Source organism: Sordaria macrospora, chromosome 7 (assembly GCF_033870435.1).
Source record: "Sordaria macrospora chromosome 7, complete sequence".
Taxonomy (NCBI): Eukaryota; Fungi; Ascomycota; class Sordariomycetes; order Sordariales; family Sordariaceae; genus Sordaria; species Sordaria macrospora.
Window position 1 is genome coordinate 426,980 of NC_089377.1, and position 17,506 is coordinate 444,485.

The 17,506-nt window shown below is 49.8% G+C and overlaps 4 protein-coding genes and 1 non-coding gene across 5 annotated transcripts; 3 read left to right on the top strand and 2 right to left on the bottom strand.

Moving 5' to 3' along the window:
• Positions 1 to 482: 482 nt before the first annotated feature.
• SMAC4_03857 (uncharacterized protein) lies at positions 483 to 2,113 on the bottom strand. The gene is made up of 5 exons (XM_024655589.2): positions 1,870 to 2,113; positions 1,617 to 1,801; positions 1,436 to 1,546; positions 821 to 1,338; positions 483 to 754 (listed from the first exon to the last, which is right to left on the bottom strand). The coding sequence occupies exons 1-5, from the start codon at positions 2,017 to 2,019 to the stop codon at positions 606 to 608; spliced, it is 1,113 nt and encodes a 370-aa protein (XP_024511464.1). The 5' UTR covers positions 2,020 to 2,113; the 3' UTR covers positions 483 to 605.
• A 4,616-nt stretch (positions 2,114 to 6,729) lies between these two features.
• Positions 6,730 to 7,498, bottom strand: SMAC4_03848 (uncharacterized protein; the record flags this gene model as incomplete). The annotated part of the gene is made up of 1 exon (XM_003347702.3): positions 6,730 to 7,498. Exon 1 carries the CDS (start codon positions 7,414 to 7,416, stop codon positions 6,730 to 6,732), a length of 687 nt encoding a protein of 228 aa, XP_003347750.2. The 5' UTR covers positions 7,417 to 7,498.
• A 5,598-nt stretch (positions 7,499 to 13,096) lies between these two features.
• On the top strand, positions 13,097 to 14,059 carry SMAC4_03847 (uncharacterized protein; the record flags this gene model as incomplete). The annotated part of the gene is made up of 1 exon (XM_003347701.1): positions 13,097 to 14,059. The coding sequence occupies one exon, from the start codon at positions 13,097 to 13,099 to the stop codon at positions 14,057 to 14,059; it is 963 nt and encodes a 320-aa protein (XP_003347749.1).
• Positions 14,060 to 15,391: 1,332 nt separating this feature from the next.
• Positions 15,392 to 15,763, top strand: SMAC4_03846 (uncharacterized protein; the record flags this gene model as incomplete). Its single annotated transcript, XM_003347700.1, has 1 exon — positions 15,392 to 15,763. One exon carries the CDS (start codon positions 15,392 to 15,394, stop codon positions 15,761 to 15,763), a length of 372 nt encoding a protein of 123 aa, XP_003347748.1.
• A 1,166-nt stretch (positions 15,764 to 16,929) lies between these two features.
• SMAC4_14055 lies at positions 16,930 to 17,001 on the top strand. The gene has a single exon. It is a non-coding gene; the product is annotated as a tRNA-Thr (tRNA).
• The last annotated feature ends 505 nt before the right edge of the window (positions 17,002 to 17,506 follow it).

Sequence of the window (17,506 nt, forward strand, 5' to 3'; positions counted from 1 at the left end):
TTTGGCTGTCCGTTCAAGACTGTGTGGGATTCTGAGGCCTATTGCCAGTGTAAATCATGTGTTGCCCATAGCGTAAACGCGGCCCAACACTTATAATCGAATCGCCCAGTGGGCGAGCCGCCAGTATATGACGGAACCTGTAGCACAAAGGAAAAGATAAAAGAAATGACAAAATCACTCCTCTCCGCTCTCGCTCTCGCTCTCCTCCTCCCGCAAGGCCTCCGGATCGTAACACCGTTGTCCTGTAAAAGATCATTTCGATTTGTGTTCGTACTAGAAACCAAGGTCAGTTCTCCAGAGATTGGGCCGAAGACATTTACGGACCATCTTGTATGCAAATAAATTCAGATAGACCGTACGGAAATCTGGAGGCCTCAGGCCACAAAGACTAGTACGTACTGACCTTCGTTGGGTATAAGAAGGCCTTGAGGATCCGCCTTCTAATAAAGAATAAGAGGATCAACAAGGCCTTCGAGACCAAAGAAGATTATTAGCTGAATTGAACTACTGTTCCAAGCCCAGAACACTGCTCTTGTCACACCCCGGAAAGTACATGGGATACGCCTGCTTCGCATATGTTACCAGACCTCACACCGTTGATATGCCTATTCTGGCTTCCGTCCCCATGCAACACGAGCCATAAAGTATCCATGGATATCGGGGTCGTTCATATCCCTCTTCATGTGACGGGCAAAAACTTTCGCCTCATCCGGAGTCCAACCAAGGACAGCATTCCATAGGTAGTTGATGTATCCTTGAGGGTATTGTCAGGATTAACTGGGTCAAAGCTCATCAAGGGAGTATTTTCGTCCAATCTTACCTTCAAGATCCGCTTCAACCGAAATCTTCCACCAAAGACCGATCTCCGCTGGTCCCTTCTCGGGGTGCCACACACCCGCTGGGACTTGAATATCCTTGAACTGAATATCAACGAACCCAGCAGCTTCCATACACTTCCGCTGAAGGTCCTCTTGATATACCGCAAACGTCCTTCCGAGTTTTTTACCACCCTCCCGGAACACTTTACACCATTGGTCGTAAGGACTGTCTTCCTTCACAGACCCGTTATCAGACAAGATGTCAGAACCCGGAACATAACTTTCAACGTAAGATCCAGGCTTAGCAACGCGATAGGCATTCCGAAAAAGGGCATACCAATCATCAACTACGCCGATAAGTGTACGCAAGTTGACAAAGTCAAATGTGTTCTCGGGCCAGGCCCATTCCCGGTTGCAGTCTTCCAGCTCGAACTTAACATTCGGAGGAACCCATGAAGGTTGAATAGGGGAGACATCTGTTCCTATAACCTCGGCATTAGGAAATTCGTCGGCAAAATCACTGAATGAGTAGGAAAGTTAGCATTGGAGGGTGCTGTGAGTCAACTCATCAAAGGATGGTCAAACAAAGGAAAAACGGCGCAAAGGACAAGACTTACATCGCCCATAGCCCAGAACCTGTCGCGACATCGAGTACCTTCTCAACCTTCTTTTTGTCGAGAGGTGATAGGTACAGCTTTCCTTCAAGCTGTAGCATGATCGCGTGATGCCTTCTCCGGTGGTTAGTGTTCTGCACTCGAAGGCAGGGCTTGGTTCTCAGATAATTGCGTAGATACTTACAGGATTTCCATCGCATCAACGTGGCGTTTATCATTGGGCTCCCACGCCTCGGCGTTACCGATTTCAGCGTGGTACGTTCTACCGTGGACTTCGCGGTACTGAAAAATGGTCGAGCTTAAGGAAACGCTAGTGGAGGTGACGGAGCCGATCGATGACGCTCCATCATCTATATCATCTTCGGGGATCTAAACGCATGTGCGGGTAGTTAGTAAATGCAACCCAACTTGACAACCAGGCTGTCAGAGATAGTTACCGGTTGCTCCATCCAATAGGTTGCAGGGAGAATGCCAGCTGCGTTTTGCGCCTCAGCACTGAGCGGCGTCAGGGCAGCTGGAGGTGCCGACGAGATCTCCTTGCCCTCGGGGCTCTTCGGGCTTTGAGGGCCTTGCGTGCTGGAACTCATCGTTATGACTACAGAAGTGAGAGCCAGGTCCGTTTGCGTTGGTTAGGAACCGAGAGCTAGAAGTCAGGAGCACTGGAGAAATTGTCTGGCTTTGTAACTGTTTTACTTGGGAAGGGTCGTTCGATAGGAATGATTTTTAACCAATTGATGAAGGAGTGACTTGCGAGAAAGGTTACAGTGTACAGTCTCTCTCAGGGTTGCGTTACTGTGAAAGACGCACAAGAAACCACAGATTCTTGGGGTTCCTTCCGGATACGGTTTTAGGGCCATGCAATTGGTGAGTTCGTGATGATACCGTGGAGGAATGGGTCGAATCTGACCAATCGACATACGCCAAACGTCGCTTCTATACGCAGCAGGACCTTAATAGCTCCATTTGTTATCCCTCTTTGAACATGACCGTCCGATGCATTCCAGGGCAATGATGGCCTGGTCAAGCTTCCTGTTACCAGACAAAATCGCCTGAAGAATGGTCGCGAAGCTGATGGGTCGGTTTGCTCCACTACTGAGCGCCAACCGTACCCGGTGATGTTTCCTTGTTAAACAGGCATCAGATCATTCGGACTCTAGCGACTGTGCAAGTCGAAGCAGGCACAGTAACCGCCAAGGCGTGGATAAACAGTTGACATCCGGCTGTCCATCAGCATGTAGGAGTTCCCAAACTTTCCCCTGCAGCAAAATACACTCTTCTACAGTGTAGGCTGCAGTTGCATCCCAAGCTGGTTGTGCCGCGGAGTGACAGGTCTGAAAAGGTATGTACACATGCGCGTTGCCTCCACCGCGGGATTAGTAGTAGGGAAAGATTTGATCCGATAAAGCTCAGGGTCTAACTCCAAGGCCCCGCTCGCCAAGTCGTGTCAGAGACATTCACGTGTCTGAAATGCGAAGGTTGGTGTTTATTAAGCTTTAGACTTAAAGACAATTTGGACATAAGCTATTGCTGATGATCGGATCGGGTGAACTCTGTCAATGGCGTATTGAACCAAATCAACGGCGCACATCAAGCGCTGGGACGGGAGGGACTCTGCCGCGTCTTTTTCAGTTGTTACCGCACCAAAATGAGAAGAAGAGAAAAGGAAAGAAGGAACGACGAAAAGACTAAACATGGATTGCCTTCCTTCCTCCCCTTTCTACAAGGCAAAGCCGGGAGGAGGAGAGTGAGAGCGAGATTGGAGAGGAGTGATTTTGCCCTTTCTTATGTCTTTTCCTTTGTTCTACAGGTCCTGCCACATACTGGTGGCTCGCTCACTGGGCGATTTGATTGGGGGTGTTGGGCCGCGTTTACGCTATGGGCAACACGTAATATTTACTGGCAATAGGCCTCGGTTTGCCCTCGGATTAATGGTTTTGGTGGTCAGTTAGGGCATTGCTCTTGATTTTGTATGTTAGGCTCACCGATGCGGCACGTCTCATGCCCTACGGGAGGCGGATGTAGACATTAAAATTAACAATTTAGAGGTTTGTTCGATCATATGACTACTCTTTCTACTGTCGACAAAATTACCACTATTTTGATCCAGGGTCAATCGGGGCAGAAGTACAAGCTCAATTCACTCATCCTCCCTCCATCTTCTCATCCGCCTCACGACCAGCACGTTCGGACAGCTATTTTGACCTCCGAAAGCTGTATCGTGGCAGAGGCGGCCAGCTGATTCAATCACATACTACCGTCGGACGGTCATCTTTTACCACCTCGCAAGACAATCAAGGTGTGGAATTGGCGGGTGGCTATCCTGCTAACAATCTTGATTCGCCAAAAGGCTTCGCTTCTGGTGCGTATACTTGCCCAGCGTCCAAATCTTTTTCTCCCAACTAATTTTGGTCCTAGCTTCCGCCCCTGGGCTCCCGAACGACACTGGTCCCAAAGCACCAAATGGTGAAGGTCTTATTGCGGCATCTTCTCCCTCCATGTCCCTGAACTTGGTTGCCATGTCAATAACACTGATATGGAGGCAATTATCACTTGGGAAGATCGTCACGGCTAATATCGTTACGGCCAATATCGTTACGGCCAATATCGTTACGGCCAATATCATCACGGCTAATATTGTCACGGCCAACATCGTCACACTCTGGATTTGACATTTGGGTTACATGTCGACACATCAAAACGAACAGCCCTGTTTTCACGCCATCACCATTACTCTGATCGCCCTCGACCTGGCCAATCCACCATTGGTTTGCTGATTTACCCCGAGGATATCGCTAATATCTCGCTCACAACGAATGATGCCACAAGTCTCGGTGTCGAATTACCTAGGTCGATCTACATTACAAATCGGCTCGACAAACCTTTTCGACTAGATCTCAAGATGACACGACCACTGCGTCTTTTTCCAACCACATACGATCGTCTCGAAGATTTATCCCCAATCTGGAAAGAAACGTTCTCTTCTCTCTGCCAAGCTTATTCTCTTTCGATTCATTTCTTCACGCAAGACATGGATTTTCACGTCCGGATCCGCTTCCTTCCCTCTACCATTTTACCTACTGAGCCCCGTTTTCAACTCAAAGCACTTAATCCCTATACTTTCTTACCCCAATTTTTTGATGGAGATAGCCTGGTTTTCTACCCAATTTGGCCGGGTTCTGGAAATTCTAATTCGTTTTCGGGGTACGAAAGTGACAACTTAAATCCGCTGCGCTCTGTAGGCCCTGATTTGAATTCGGGGTACGAAACTACCTAAGAAGAATTGCCACCGCCCGATACTACTACCAGTATATACCAAAACCCAATATCTTACATTACATACTGTATATACCTTATTTAACATTTTCCTAGCTAAAAAGCGTCGACGATCCGCGGAATACTCTTCCTCTTCTAGTACCAACGACAAGCCAAAAGTTCGCAAACTTGAAAGTCGTATCTGAAATCTTGAAAGGGAGTAATAGCCGACGCTCGTGTAAAATACCTTGAATTAAAGTTCGAGGATATACAAGCTTTGCTGGACAGCGGGTGGTGGTTGGAGAGGTTTCGGAAGCGATAACATAGAGGGGCGTTCAGTGATGGTTCATAGCCGAAAACAGATAATCCTCCGCAGCGCGCGCCCCGAGGCACAACTCTTTCCTGACGACGATGTGACTCGATGTGAGGATTCTTGTCTTGATTGATCCGGTGGCGCGCCCGGCATGGTTCTGAGGGACGGCCCAATTCGCAGGACTAGGAGGCTGAGTAAGGCTGGTGATTTTTGGTTCTATGATAGGTTTTTCGGTGAATGGCAGGGTTCGGTTGATGACTATCGGAAGCAGAGCCCTTCTTTCTTTTTTTTTTTGCCGCACAACATTACCACCTAGGGTCGTGAGATAATTTTGACATAATGTGACTCTATCTACCATTGTTCCTCAAAGAATAACCTCAGCTTCCGTTTTAGCTCGTGAAGTTGGGATTAAGGTAGGCACTACTCAAGTGGAGACTTATGTGCTAACCGAATTTTGTAATAGTGGGAGACGGTAAATCCTCGATTCCCACCTTGGAGTTCAGTGCCCTGCTATTTCTCCCTTGCCCAAGCCTGAGCTGCGATCGCGTCGTGTTCTTGATGTAGTAGACCTGCACGCTAATTCCAAAGCTAGAAACGTTCGAAGTCAATATAAAGGATCCGAGTTGGGGAGAAGTGTACCAGAATGGTACGGCGCAGCAAGGCGGTTTTGATATCCAGGAATGTCTTCTCCTCGGCCGGAGTAGGTGGCATGAAGGAAAGCTTTTGCGCCCAGTCCCGCTGGTCGCACTTATTCTCGTAGAGTCTTTTGTTGGCTACTGAGTGGGTAGATGTGACAAGGGTTGTATTCAGGGCTTGGAACAGTAGTTCAATTCATCTAATAAACTACTTTGGTCTCGAAGGCCTTGTTGATCCTTTCAACTTCCATGAGAAGGTCAGGCCTTAAGGCCTTCTTATACCAAAGAAGGTTGGTACGTACCGAGCCCTGTGTGCCAGGCATCGGCGCGAGTCTATCTAGTTCATCTGCCTACAAGTAGATCTTCTGAATGCCAGCCTTCGTCCAGTTGCCCGTCGGTAATTCCGATCGGTGGTTTAATTGATGAAAGTCGCCGGCGAATGTCCGTGTGGCATTCTGTCGGTAATTCCGGTCGGCAGTTTGACTGATGAATGTCACCGGCGAATGTCCGTGTGACACTGGCCGAGGCAAGGCTGGCATTGTATGGCGAGGTTGGGTTGATGTCAAGCATTGAGGCTCTATTGAACTTCAAACCTAGGAGTGTGGGCAATGTCCGTGTGACAGATATCTTCTTCATACTCCTTCTCGTACAGATCAGAAGGAAAAAGAGGTTTGCGGAAAAGTCCATCGGCAGTAGAATTCTTCGCCCCCGAAATATACTTAACATCAAAGTCGAAAAGCTTAATTCAAGCCATCCACCTCATCAATAGTACACCGGGAGTATCACTGGCAACACTATTGAGCTAATAAACCAACACTATAGCATCGGGCTTGATCACGAAGTGCACGCCAAAGAATTGTCTTTTCAGTTGCTTCAATGCACAGAGCAGACCTCCAAGTTCTCTTAGTGGCATCGTAAAGCTTCTCAGAATTAGACCAAATACCGCTTTCGAATCTGCATGGGTATCATTTATCATCATCGCCGATCTGCTCAATAATCGAACCAAGAAATATTCAGGCAAAAGATAATGGGGTGCATGCTTCGTACCTACCCCCTCCCCCCAAAAACCCCACCTCCTGCCTCTCACCTATACACACTTAGGAACCCCGCTTCCACTCTTCCACCAAACCCCGCTGCAAGTCGACTTGCGATCTGGCGCCACAGATATTATACAGAGCCGCACTCATGGGCTTTGTCTGTAGAGTATTGAATATCCGAAACATCTTGTCTTGTGTCATCTCGTGGGCAAACTTGTCCAGGATATCTCCAACTGCAAGCTCGAACCCGTCCAACTGTCTCTTTGCCGACATTTTCGTGACCTCGGTAGTGACAATGTGAGCCACCCCGCCCAGGACTTGCCTACCAACCTCGGTCGAGAGCTGATCCTGATCCTTAAGCCTTTGTTGGGTATCCCTCCTCAGTTGCCTGACTTCCGCCGCGAAGGCGCTGATTTTGGCCAGGACCTTGTCGGTCTGCTGTTCGACACGTTCTTCAACCTCTGCTTCTATCTCTTGGCGAATCTCCTCTCCTTTAGTGTCCACATCTTCTTGAACCCAGCCTTCGAGTTTGGTGATCATTGTCACACGGACATTTGCCCACAGTTCTGGGTTAGATGTTCCGAGGCTTAACAGAACCTCAACACTTTGCATTAGCCTTGACTGCCGATGGCGCTGAGCATCATCCGGAGGTTCCCCTTTCATCACGGGACGAGAGGGCACCGTTAGGGGCATGGTGAGATATGTACTGTTATACAATGTGCATGAAAGACAGGTCAGCCCGTGCATGCGTACGTTCAGCTCCAGTGACTGCTGGGCCACAATGACGACCGGACAGAGGCCGATGCTAGAGGAAAGAAGGAGAATGGGTGAAAAACACTCAGGAAGATCCACATGAAGACCGCTAGATAGATACCTCGAGGCATTAGGCGACAAGGCTCGGCACCCACCTCAGTACGTACCACACCTCCTTGGCATAAGAAGGCCTTGAAACCCAGCTTTTGGTTGAAGGTTAAAAGGATCAACAAGGCCTTCGAGACCAAAGTAGTTTATCAGCTGAATTGAACCCTTGTTCCAAGCCCAGAACTCTGCCCTTGTCACGCCAGGCGAGAGTGACCTCGGACTGTGATACGGGAAGAAGCTCTGGAAGATCTGGCTTGGTTTCCCCTTTCTGTCATCAAAAGGCGGGCAGGGAAACTTTGGAGATTGTGAAAGGATGTCATGCTGGCGATTATAGATGAGAGTGCCGGGGCGGTTAGTATAAAGATGTGATCGTACTTCAGCGCCCGAACCGCTGTTACTAGCAGTTTCTTTTTGTCTCAAGCATCGTGCGCTTCGTTAAAAATCACGACTCGGACGGTGGTCGGTCGGCCGATGGGGTGACAGTGCGTCGAGGCTAGGCTTGTTCCAACCTGCTACTCTGAGACAGCGCGCGCGATATAGCCGTCACCAACAGACTCCCTCAAAGCTAGCCGGAATTTTGGTTTAGTGAAAGAGCGCCGTATGGGCGAGCTTCTTGTGCTCGTGTACTTGGAATCGATGAAAGGGGCCACAACTAAATCCCAAGGGACAGTTCGGAGCTGCCCGACCATATTTTCCGCACCTTCCATTTGGAAGTGCTTCGACCCTCACCAACCGTTTCATCCAAAGTCGCTTCCCGGCCCCAAGCCGTGTCTTCGTACAAACACCTTGAGCACAGCCAATCATCAGCCCCAACAAGCAAAGGGGGTATATATAGTAGTTCCAACGAACATTCTTCCAATAACGAGGCCTCACCAGAAGACGGACGAGCCCGAGGGGTCTCATGGCGCAGCGGTAGTAGTGTTGGGCCCCCACCGAGGGGGAGCTGGCGCTCACTCTATCAACTACCGCGTTTGAAACCGGGGAAAGTCGCAGTCTTTACCAAATTATTTTTTTTGTCCTTTTCGCCCCCTTTTTCACGCTGGATTTTCTTGCGTCGGAAGTGTGCTGTCCAGTATCTTGTGGACTGTTGGACTCCTTCATCGTATAGGAACCGACGACTGGTTGCCTGAGGGTGGAAACCAACCAAAACGGCTCAACTAGGTAGAGATTTGAGGAATTCGGTCGCCGGGGGTGTAGGGTTGTCGATCAGAGTCGAGCCTCAAGCCGGGAAACCAGCGAGCAGCGGGGACGCAGCTTGAACCGACACTGCCACCAAACTGAGGTTGAGGCTGGATAACCTGCGGCGTCGCGGGAGTAGCAGCGGGGAGAAATAGCTGCAGCGACAGGAGCAAATGGCAAAGGGATCGCCATGCCCCTGAGCAGCCTTCCAAGCCGCGAAGCCAGCCATCTAGACTACCATTGGGTCGGTGACTTGGTTTGTAGCGATCTCCCAGTCGGCAGCAGTCTCGATGTCCAGCAGCTCAAGCGCAGTTCGGCATAGAAGTTGAGTCGAGGGCTAGGTACTAGCCACGTTGACTGAACACAATGTTAGCAGCGGAGCAAAGGCAGGGATACTGGGAGCGAATTTGACATCGAGTGGCAAGAAGTCCTTTCAGAGCCGCATAGGAAGGAAATAATGAGTGCAGGTATTTGAGACATTGCGTACCTTCACATTGTCCTGTTCAAGACTCCTCACATGAGCTGGTGTAGCTCTCTGGGCCTCGAAGGTGCAACTTGGGAGTTCGGACGCCATGTTTGGACGACGAAGCTGATGGGGGTCGATTTCAGCGCTCATGGACATCAGGTGTAGCTCTCCATCAGAAGAGGCATTGGTGGTCTTTTTCGTTGAATCTTACACGGAAGTGTAAAGATAGGGGTATGTAAGATTAAGATGGTTGCAAGAAATGTCATATTGGTAGTTGAAAGGTTGAAGGGAGAGAACCTCGAAGGTGGACAGTGCTCAGATTAAATAGAGATGTAAAGGTTACATTTTTGGATTAAATTAGCCATGTAGGAGTATTGTTAATGCATGCAGTCATCAGTCCACAGAGAAATGGGTCTGGTGTGAGGGTTTGGTTGGTGTCTCCTGAGTTGATAACCAGCATTGATCATGGGGTTTTCTGTGGGTGTGCATAACTGTATAAGTGCATGCATGTGCGCGTGATGTTCATCCACCTTTATTGCGCCTTTGGGATTTTCGGTGGGGATCAAACTTTGGCACCCGCCGCTGCAGACCAAGAAAGAGGAAAGTCGTGATCCACGGGGCCAGTGTTTGTTGGTGTTGAGGTTGGACCCACATTTCGGGTCGGGTGGACTGCCCCTGTGCCCCGCGCCGAAATGTTTCTTCCACCGTCCATGGACACTCCCGCTTTCTACGTTCCCAATGGCACTTGAGTACGGGGTGGATATGCTTTGAGACTCTGTTGCTGTTTTAGTTTCTGGAGAGCAATTACTTAAAAGCATGCCAACTGCCATTATACTCTAGATTCCCACGCGCTGTGCACGCAAAACCTGATCTACGCTCCGTCACTACCCCTCTCGGACACTCCGCTCCCGTCGTCCCTTCGGGTCCTCATTTAGCTCCCACATAAAACCTATAACAATAAAGTACCTCAGGGTTGATGATCAGCGTACTTCAAGATCACAGCTTACCAGCGCAACCGTCAAGACTCGCTGAATCCCGACCCTCGTCTGGGTCAATTTGCTTCAACCTCGACCACTACGCCGTTGAACTCAACACAACACAACGTATCTGGTATTCAAGGAAATGATTGGAGACTGGCCAAGAGACAACATTTACCTGCGGTCAATCAGCTGCCATCTTTCCTTTCTCCACTTTCTAGTCACCATCGCGACTGCAACGACTAAAGCAACCAACACCACAATGGTAGACACGATCCCAACAACACCACCGACACATTTCAACGAAATGAATACCCGACGTCTGCCTGCCTACGAGTACGCACACACCAGAGAAGCTAATTTGCTTCAGACGACCGGTATTGCTGTCTACCTAAAAGGTGGAAGGGCAGTACCCAGGCGCCGCGACATATGTCCAGGGGCAGCCACCCCTGTGAATACCTCCACCACAGCCCGGACTGCGCAGCCCAGACCAGCTACCGCCCAAAAGGGCGAAGGCAATACCTCGTCTGTTACGGACAGCACAAGGACAAGGACAAGTACGGGCACTGCGAATACCGCCAATTGCTCTGCCGAGACGACTGCCACCTCTACCTCTGTCCAAGTAGCCCAAACAACCTGAGCGACGAAATACCCAAAAGGGCAAGGGCAAGACAAACACTTCAAATCCCGCTAACTTCTTTGCGGTGGCAGTACTCGCGAATCTTGTTTTCGAGACAGACTCAGTCGGCGATAATTGGGTCAACCTTTGGTTCTGCCTGCACTTCCCTGAAATGGCCACTATCACCACCCTCCTCACCAACGCGAACCCGCTGTGATGGAACTTCCACAAGCAGCGAGCCACGGAGAGGGAGATTGTCCATCTGAGATTGACTTTCTCGCCCAAGTCAGCAATATGTGCAGTGCCAATGTCCGCGATAGCATCAATACTTGCGAGAAAGATCATGTTCCTTCGCTGCACCATTGATGCCACAATGGTTTACATGGTGTGAACAGTCTCTTGTGCCAAGACCATGTCCGAGAAGACTTTGGTAATGACGCCGAGCTTGACGTTGTAACATACAGAAATGCGTTCTTGTGCGTATGAGAGTTACAAGTCATATTCACCTGTTGCTGTTGCCTTCACTTGTTGTTGGAGTTAGAGTGAATGGGTTTTCCATCTAATCACCAGTGGAAGCTCCCTGTTTCTTTCAATAAAAAATGTCGACCTTCGCCGCGGCTTACTACTTCAATATCACCATCGACAAGTGTTCTTCTGTACCCGACCCTCTACTCAGGCCTCGTCACACTTCTAAAACTCCACGAACCAAATCCATCTTCTCACACTCGTCCCGAACGGGTCTCAGAATTTCTCGACTTCAAAGAAGGTTAGCAAGTCCCAACATACGTTTCAACTCCCCTTCCTTCAAACAACACACACAACCACTTACTTATTTCCTTACCGCACTCATCAAGTCATAATGTCTGCTTCCAACCAAGTCGAAACCGAGCAAGAAGCGCGCCATTGAGTGGATGAAAGCCAAGTACCGCGACCAGCCAAGCGGCCCATTCGTCCGTCCTCCCTCCTTCTACCAGTGTAATACTGGCAACAAATTGTTACGATCCAACCAGAGTTATGTAAGCTAGCTAGATAGACGGACCAATCAGATTGGACCCGAAGGCCCGAAGGCTTCGGGTCCACGGGTCCGGTATGTCGGGTCCAGGAAGGCCGGTATAAAAGAAGGCCTTCCCAGGCCTCTTGTTACCGGATCTTCAGCAAGCAATAGCTATCACAATCTACCAGTACCTTTTGGCTACTACACTGTTACTCTATTGTTCTATCCCAGCGATAATACTCCTGTGCTTGTAACGGTTCGTCACACAAATCTGACTCCGGCAAGGTCCCGGAGTGTCCCTGTATGTGGATCAAGGATTGGATTACCGGAAACGTGCGCTCGCCCAAATGGACCGACGACATGATCGCGGGGTAAGTGGAGTGTCGTTGGCCTTAACACAGCAAAGGAAACTAAAATTATATGATGTGGTTGTGGAGTACTAAAGGGGTGGGGAACCATATGGAAGTAAGTTGCTTGATATAGGGCAGAGTAAATGGAGGTATAAAAGAAAAAAGAGGGCGGAGGAATGAAACAGCAATAGGAGATTCAGTAGGGAAGGATGAAAGAATCGAAACAGAGTCATCAGTGTGAATGCCAAATCAAGGGCCAATATTGGGCAAGTGTCGTTCTCTAACATTAATACATCCGCGCCCATGGATACAAGCTTGCCGGCTGCGTCTGACGCCGTAGAGCCGATCAGCTTACGTGTCGAGCTCTCGCACGCTCGTGCTCTCGTTGCCGATGTCAACACTGCTACACTGTGCTGTGTCTGTTAATACCTCTCAAAGTTCTGGCTACAAGTGGGTACTTGTGGAAAGTTACCATGCCGTCCCTTCATTTTCAGGTTTGCAATTCTGGTCTCTGGAAGGCACCCTTCACTGACAGTGACTTCCCACTTTTTCACCGGCCTGGGTTTGTTGCTTGGCGACCGACCCTCGAACCTCCCATGGCTTGCTCCCCGCCCGGGGTAGTTATTTGTGCCACTTCCATGATCGCGCCCGGAAAACTGTTGCATCTTCTACTCTTCTTTCCTTGCAACCATTCATTCGACCAATTATCACCAGGAATTCAGCAGAACCTTCCAGAGCCTTTTGACACCTCGTTAGTGCCTTCTCAGTTTTACAGCACTCTTCACTTCTGGTCCTTGTCGCGTCACTATTTGTAACCCAGTCACATTGTCATTTCCGTCTTTGCGCGTCCTCTTTCTTGTCAAATGACATCTGGCATTACGGGCTAAATCTTCAAGGTACGATAAACGTCTTTCAACGTCTGTCGCGAGGCTGAATTGCCGCTAACAGCCACTGTAGACAGCGGCTTCACGTGACGTTAAAATGGAAATCGAGCCTCCTGCCACTCCTCCCTCTCCCTCAAAGAGAAAGTCACCCTCTTTTAACACCACCGACCGACCCCGCCACCGCAACCACAAGCGTCAGAGGACCGTCGAGCGCGAAGACCCCCCGTTCAAGCCGAGTTACCATTCTCTGAGCCAGCTAGACACGTCCTCGGAGAAATTCGTCGAGTCACATCACAAAGGCCAGGAGTCGGAAGGCAAAACGACTGTGTCTGAACCTATGGACATTGAGTCCCAAGATGGAGCCAACAACCACGTACAACTTTCGGAAGATCTTGCGCGCGCTCTCGACAGAAACATACGAGTACCCATCTCAGCCCCTCTCGAACCTGACGTATCGGAAGGTGAAACAACTGTGTCTGAACCCATGGACATTGAGTCCCAGAACACAGCCGGCAATCGCCTTCAACTCGCCCACGATCTTCAGTACGCCCTCAACAGAAGCACTCGCAGGCCCATCTTCGCGTCCTCACTCGAACCTGGGCTGTCGAAAAGCGACATCGACGACGAACTCTTCGATTCCGACTTTGAGTTGGACTCCGACGACGAAGACTTCAACTCTGTCACCAAAGAACCTTCTCGCTCCAACCGAGTCATCAGCAGATACGAAGGGGAATTTTACGCCGCCATGTGTGACATCGAGTATTACAACTCGCTCCCAGAACCGGAGCTCCGACGCCAAGCCATCCGTTGGATGGAAGAGAACTCCCGTAATGATCCCAAGGGCACCGTTGTTTACCCTCCACCGTGGTACATCGGTACCCGTTTCCACCCTCCTCGTCCCAAGATTTGGATCAAGAATTTCTTCTCGGGTGGAGTTCGTCCGCGCCAGTTGGTTAATGACCGGCTGGCCGCGATGACCGTTTCTCAGAGAAAGAAGTGGGCAAGGGATCACGGCATGGGAGGTTATGATGACGAGGACGCAGATATGGATACCGAGTAGTTGGACGTAAAACAAAGGGGGGAGTGAGGAGAGGTTGGTCAGAGAGAAGTGGGGGGTTGTTCCGGAAGGAACGAACTGCATTGGTCCCAGTAAGTAGCAAGGCTACAAGACGGTCCGCAAAACGTTATCAAGCAAGGTCTTGATACCGTCCTATGGAATCGTTTCATGTTTTACTTCTGTTGGTAATTTGTTCGTCTGACCCACTCGTCACTTTAGCTGCTTTGTTTCTTGAGCAGACTAAACTGTCATACATTCTCTCAAATATCCTGTTTGCCCTGTTTGTCTTCGCAATCCTAGTCCCTTGAGGCCCCGGAACGCCAAAAAAAAAGAATTGTTCGATATTACCCAGTTTGACTCACGCCATTGCCATGACTGAACAAGACTACATTTTCACTGCATGCCTTCCTTCAATAACAGCCAACACCCACGTCGATTGTCGCGTGCTGCTCTGTTTAAGATGCTCCATCGTCCGTACTCTACATACATGCACATCCTTGACAACCTTCGTCGGCCTCGTCTCCTCTCCACTTTTTTCTCTTTCTGAATGCTTACACTGGCGAGGAAGTTCGGGGCTTGTAACGTGGAGGTTGAGCCTCTGCTCGCTCTCTTGGACGTCGTACCAAGAAACGGGGACTTGGGTTCCTGGGACGTGGCGCGGGCGGACTCAGTGGTTGTAGTACCCGTCGCCATGGACGTCGCTTTGGCTGTTGTTGCTTATCCTTCGGTGTTGCGTTCGTTGTTTACACGGACACACTCCTATCATAACCCTTGACACGTTTGTTGGTGCGGATTTCAGGTTCACTGCTTTTGTCGTCGGTCGTAAGGCTTGGGGGTACGGTTGTCGGGCTGGCGCCGGGCAGGTTACAAGCAGGTTGCCGGCTGACGGCGGACGAACATGATCTGTTGCACAGGCGACAGTTCAAATTAAGTTGAGGCTCTTTGCTATGCTCCTATTCACGTCACACGCGCTTCCATTTCTTTGCTCATCTTGCTTTCACAATTCTCCCACCAAAATTTCCTGCACAGTATTGTTGTTCAAGAGTCTTCGACACGTCACGCAAGGCCGCCCCATCCAACACCTTTTGGGACTCTTTCGTTCTTCGAAATTATTCACAGAAATACCTTCCAACAACTTACGCCGCTAACACTCTGGGTTATTTGATTACCGCGAACAACTGAACGATTTTATCACCAACAAACTTAGTCGGACAGGAAGGAAGGCTTGACCACACACCCTCACGAAAAAAACGTTTGCGTGCAGCGACGATCTCGCCGTTATCCTGCAACCACTGTACTCTACCAAGTGGAATTGGTTGAAATTCTCTTCAGATAATGGCATACCGACTTCGTCCTCGTTTATGGCCTTCTCCTTCAAAGGGGTATTTTGCTGGCGACGAACACGCGGACAATGATACGGATTCCGACCAAAAGGAAGACCAGAGCATGAGCGACGGCATTCCACCATCTTCTAAGAACACCCCGCCTAATACAAATAACAGTGAGCTTTACTATCCTGAAGACGACGAAGACGACGAAGGCGAGGGGGACGAGGATGAAGATCAAAAAGACGAGCAGGATGAAGACGAAGAGGAGGCGCACATGGAGGATACAAATCCAAATGCGTACGCGGACTCTGACGACCATGGCGACTCTAACAACTCTAACGGCTCTTTGTTACGATCCAATAAGGGATCACTTATGTAATTAGCTACATATACCAATAAGGAGGGCGCCGCAGTACTGGCGCCGCGGCAGCGGCGCAGCGGCGCACCATAGAGGACCCTTATATAAAGAAGTCTCCCAGACCTCTTATATAGGGCTCCTCAGCAAGCAATAGCTATCACAATCTACCAGTACCTTTCGGCTACTACTCCGTTACTCTATTCCTCTATCCCAGCGATAGTACTCCTGTGCTTGTAACGGTTCGTCACACTCTTACGGCTCTTACGACACTAACGACTCCATGTTCAATGAAGTCCACCCACTTATCGACGCCAAGGAAGAAAGGTTGATCTACAAATGGCTAAATAACCAGCCGGACAACATGTCTACTCCACCAGACTCCTTGGGCTTGGGTCATGATGAAGACTTTCTCCGCGAAAGAGCAATCGAGTGGATGGAGGAATTGTACCAAGACCTGCCCAACGGCATCGTCGTCGCTCCACCCCCCTGGTACGGGTATTTCAAATTCTTTGTCGGACCAGACCGTCCTCGTGCTTGAATCAAGGACTGGAAGACTTTCAGGATACGACCGCGAGAGATGACTGATAACGTTCTCGTGAGTATGGCGCTGTTTGAGCGGGAGAGGGAGATGGGTAGAAAGGGGGTGACTTAATCGGTTGGTTTGTTGACTTTTCTCTCTAATAAACCCCGACCCTGGACCTGAATGTGTTCATTCAAACCAGCGAGTACGTGGGACGACCCAGCCAGCAACTTCTCTTCAACAAAGTTAGCGTGTTCTGCCTGGACCTTTCTCTTTTCTTGTTATCATTTTCGGTCGGGGTCCCGGTCGGGGTCCCGGCCGGGGTCGCCTTAGCCGGGGTCGTGTGACGAACCGTTACAAGCACAGGAGTATTATCGCTGGGATAGAACAATAGAGTAACAGAGTAGTAGCCGAAAGGTACTGGTAGATTGTGATAGCTATTGCTTGTTGAAGAGCCCAGTATACGCCGTTGCGCCGGTGAGGCCATTCCCGGCCACCCCCTTGGCCGTGGCCGCGGCTCTGATTGGTCTATCTAACTGCTTACATAAGTGATCCCTTATTGGATCGGAACAGGTCGTCGTCGTCGGCCTAGTGACCGGCGGAGGCTCCGCACCCGGTGGAGAATGAGGGATAAAATATCCTCCTCCACGCGAGGATAACCATCAAAGCCCGCATGGCTCAGTGGTAGAGCGCATCACTAGTAATGATGAGGTCGTCAGTTCGATTCTGGCTGTGGGCATCAGCGTGAGTTTGATCAAACTCATTAGGTCTATTTTTTGGTGTTTTTTTTTTGGTGACGTCTTGCAGTTGTGCTTTTGTTTTGGTGTTGACAAGTTCCCCGAACGCATTGATAGCATCACGTCTACAGACTAGGTAGGTACTCTAGGTGGAATGTGGACAGAGAGCCTTTGGGGCTGACACCATGCACGCACCCACATCAATCTTTGTCCAGCGTTATGACATTCGGATGGCCCGTCCTGTTACCATTGCAGGTGCTGAACAACAACGGAGGCAATCCATGTCTGGCTGGCCATATGTTGCAGTATTTCTTGTTCCCAGTTGGGTCTTCCGCGTCAACTGAAGCGTAGGTATGGAAACCTTTCCCCTGCTCATATCCAGGGCTCCCGCGATACTCAAACTGGTTGCAAAGGTTGCGGCCCTCCATTGGTACCAGACCTTTGTGCGGATCGTTGCTTTGAACGCCTCCTTCTGTCCTTCACTTCTACTACAACCAGATATTCTGT

What these genes read in the sequence shown, in the direction of transcription:
- SMAC4_03857 (XM_024655589.2), bottom strand. Translation starts at nt 2,019, where the DNA reads ATGAGTTCCAGCACGCAAGGCCCTCAAAGCCCGAAGAGCCCCGAGGGC. An exon ending in GTTGATGCGATGGAAATCCT is followed by an intron (nt 1,547 to 1,616) that starts GTAAGTATCTAC and finishes CCACCGGAGAAG; the next exon opens with GCATCACGCGATCATGCTAC. An exon ending in GGTTGAAGCGGATCTTGAAG is followed by an intron (nt 755 to 820) that starts GTAAGATTGGAC and finishes AATACCCTCAAG; the next exon opens with GATACATCAACTACCTATGG.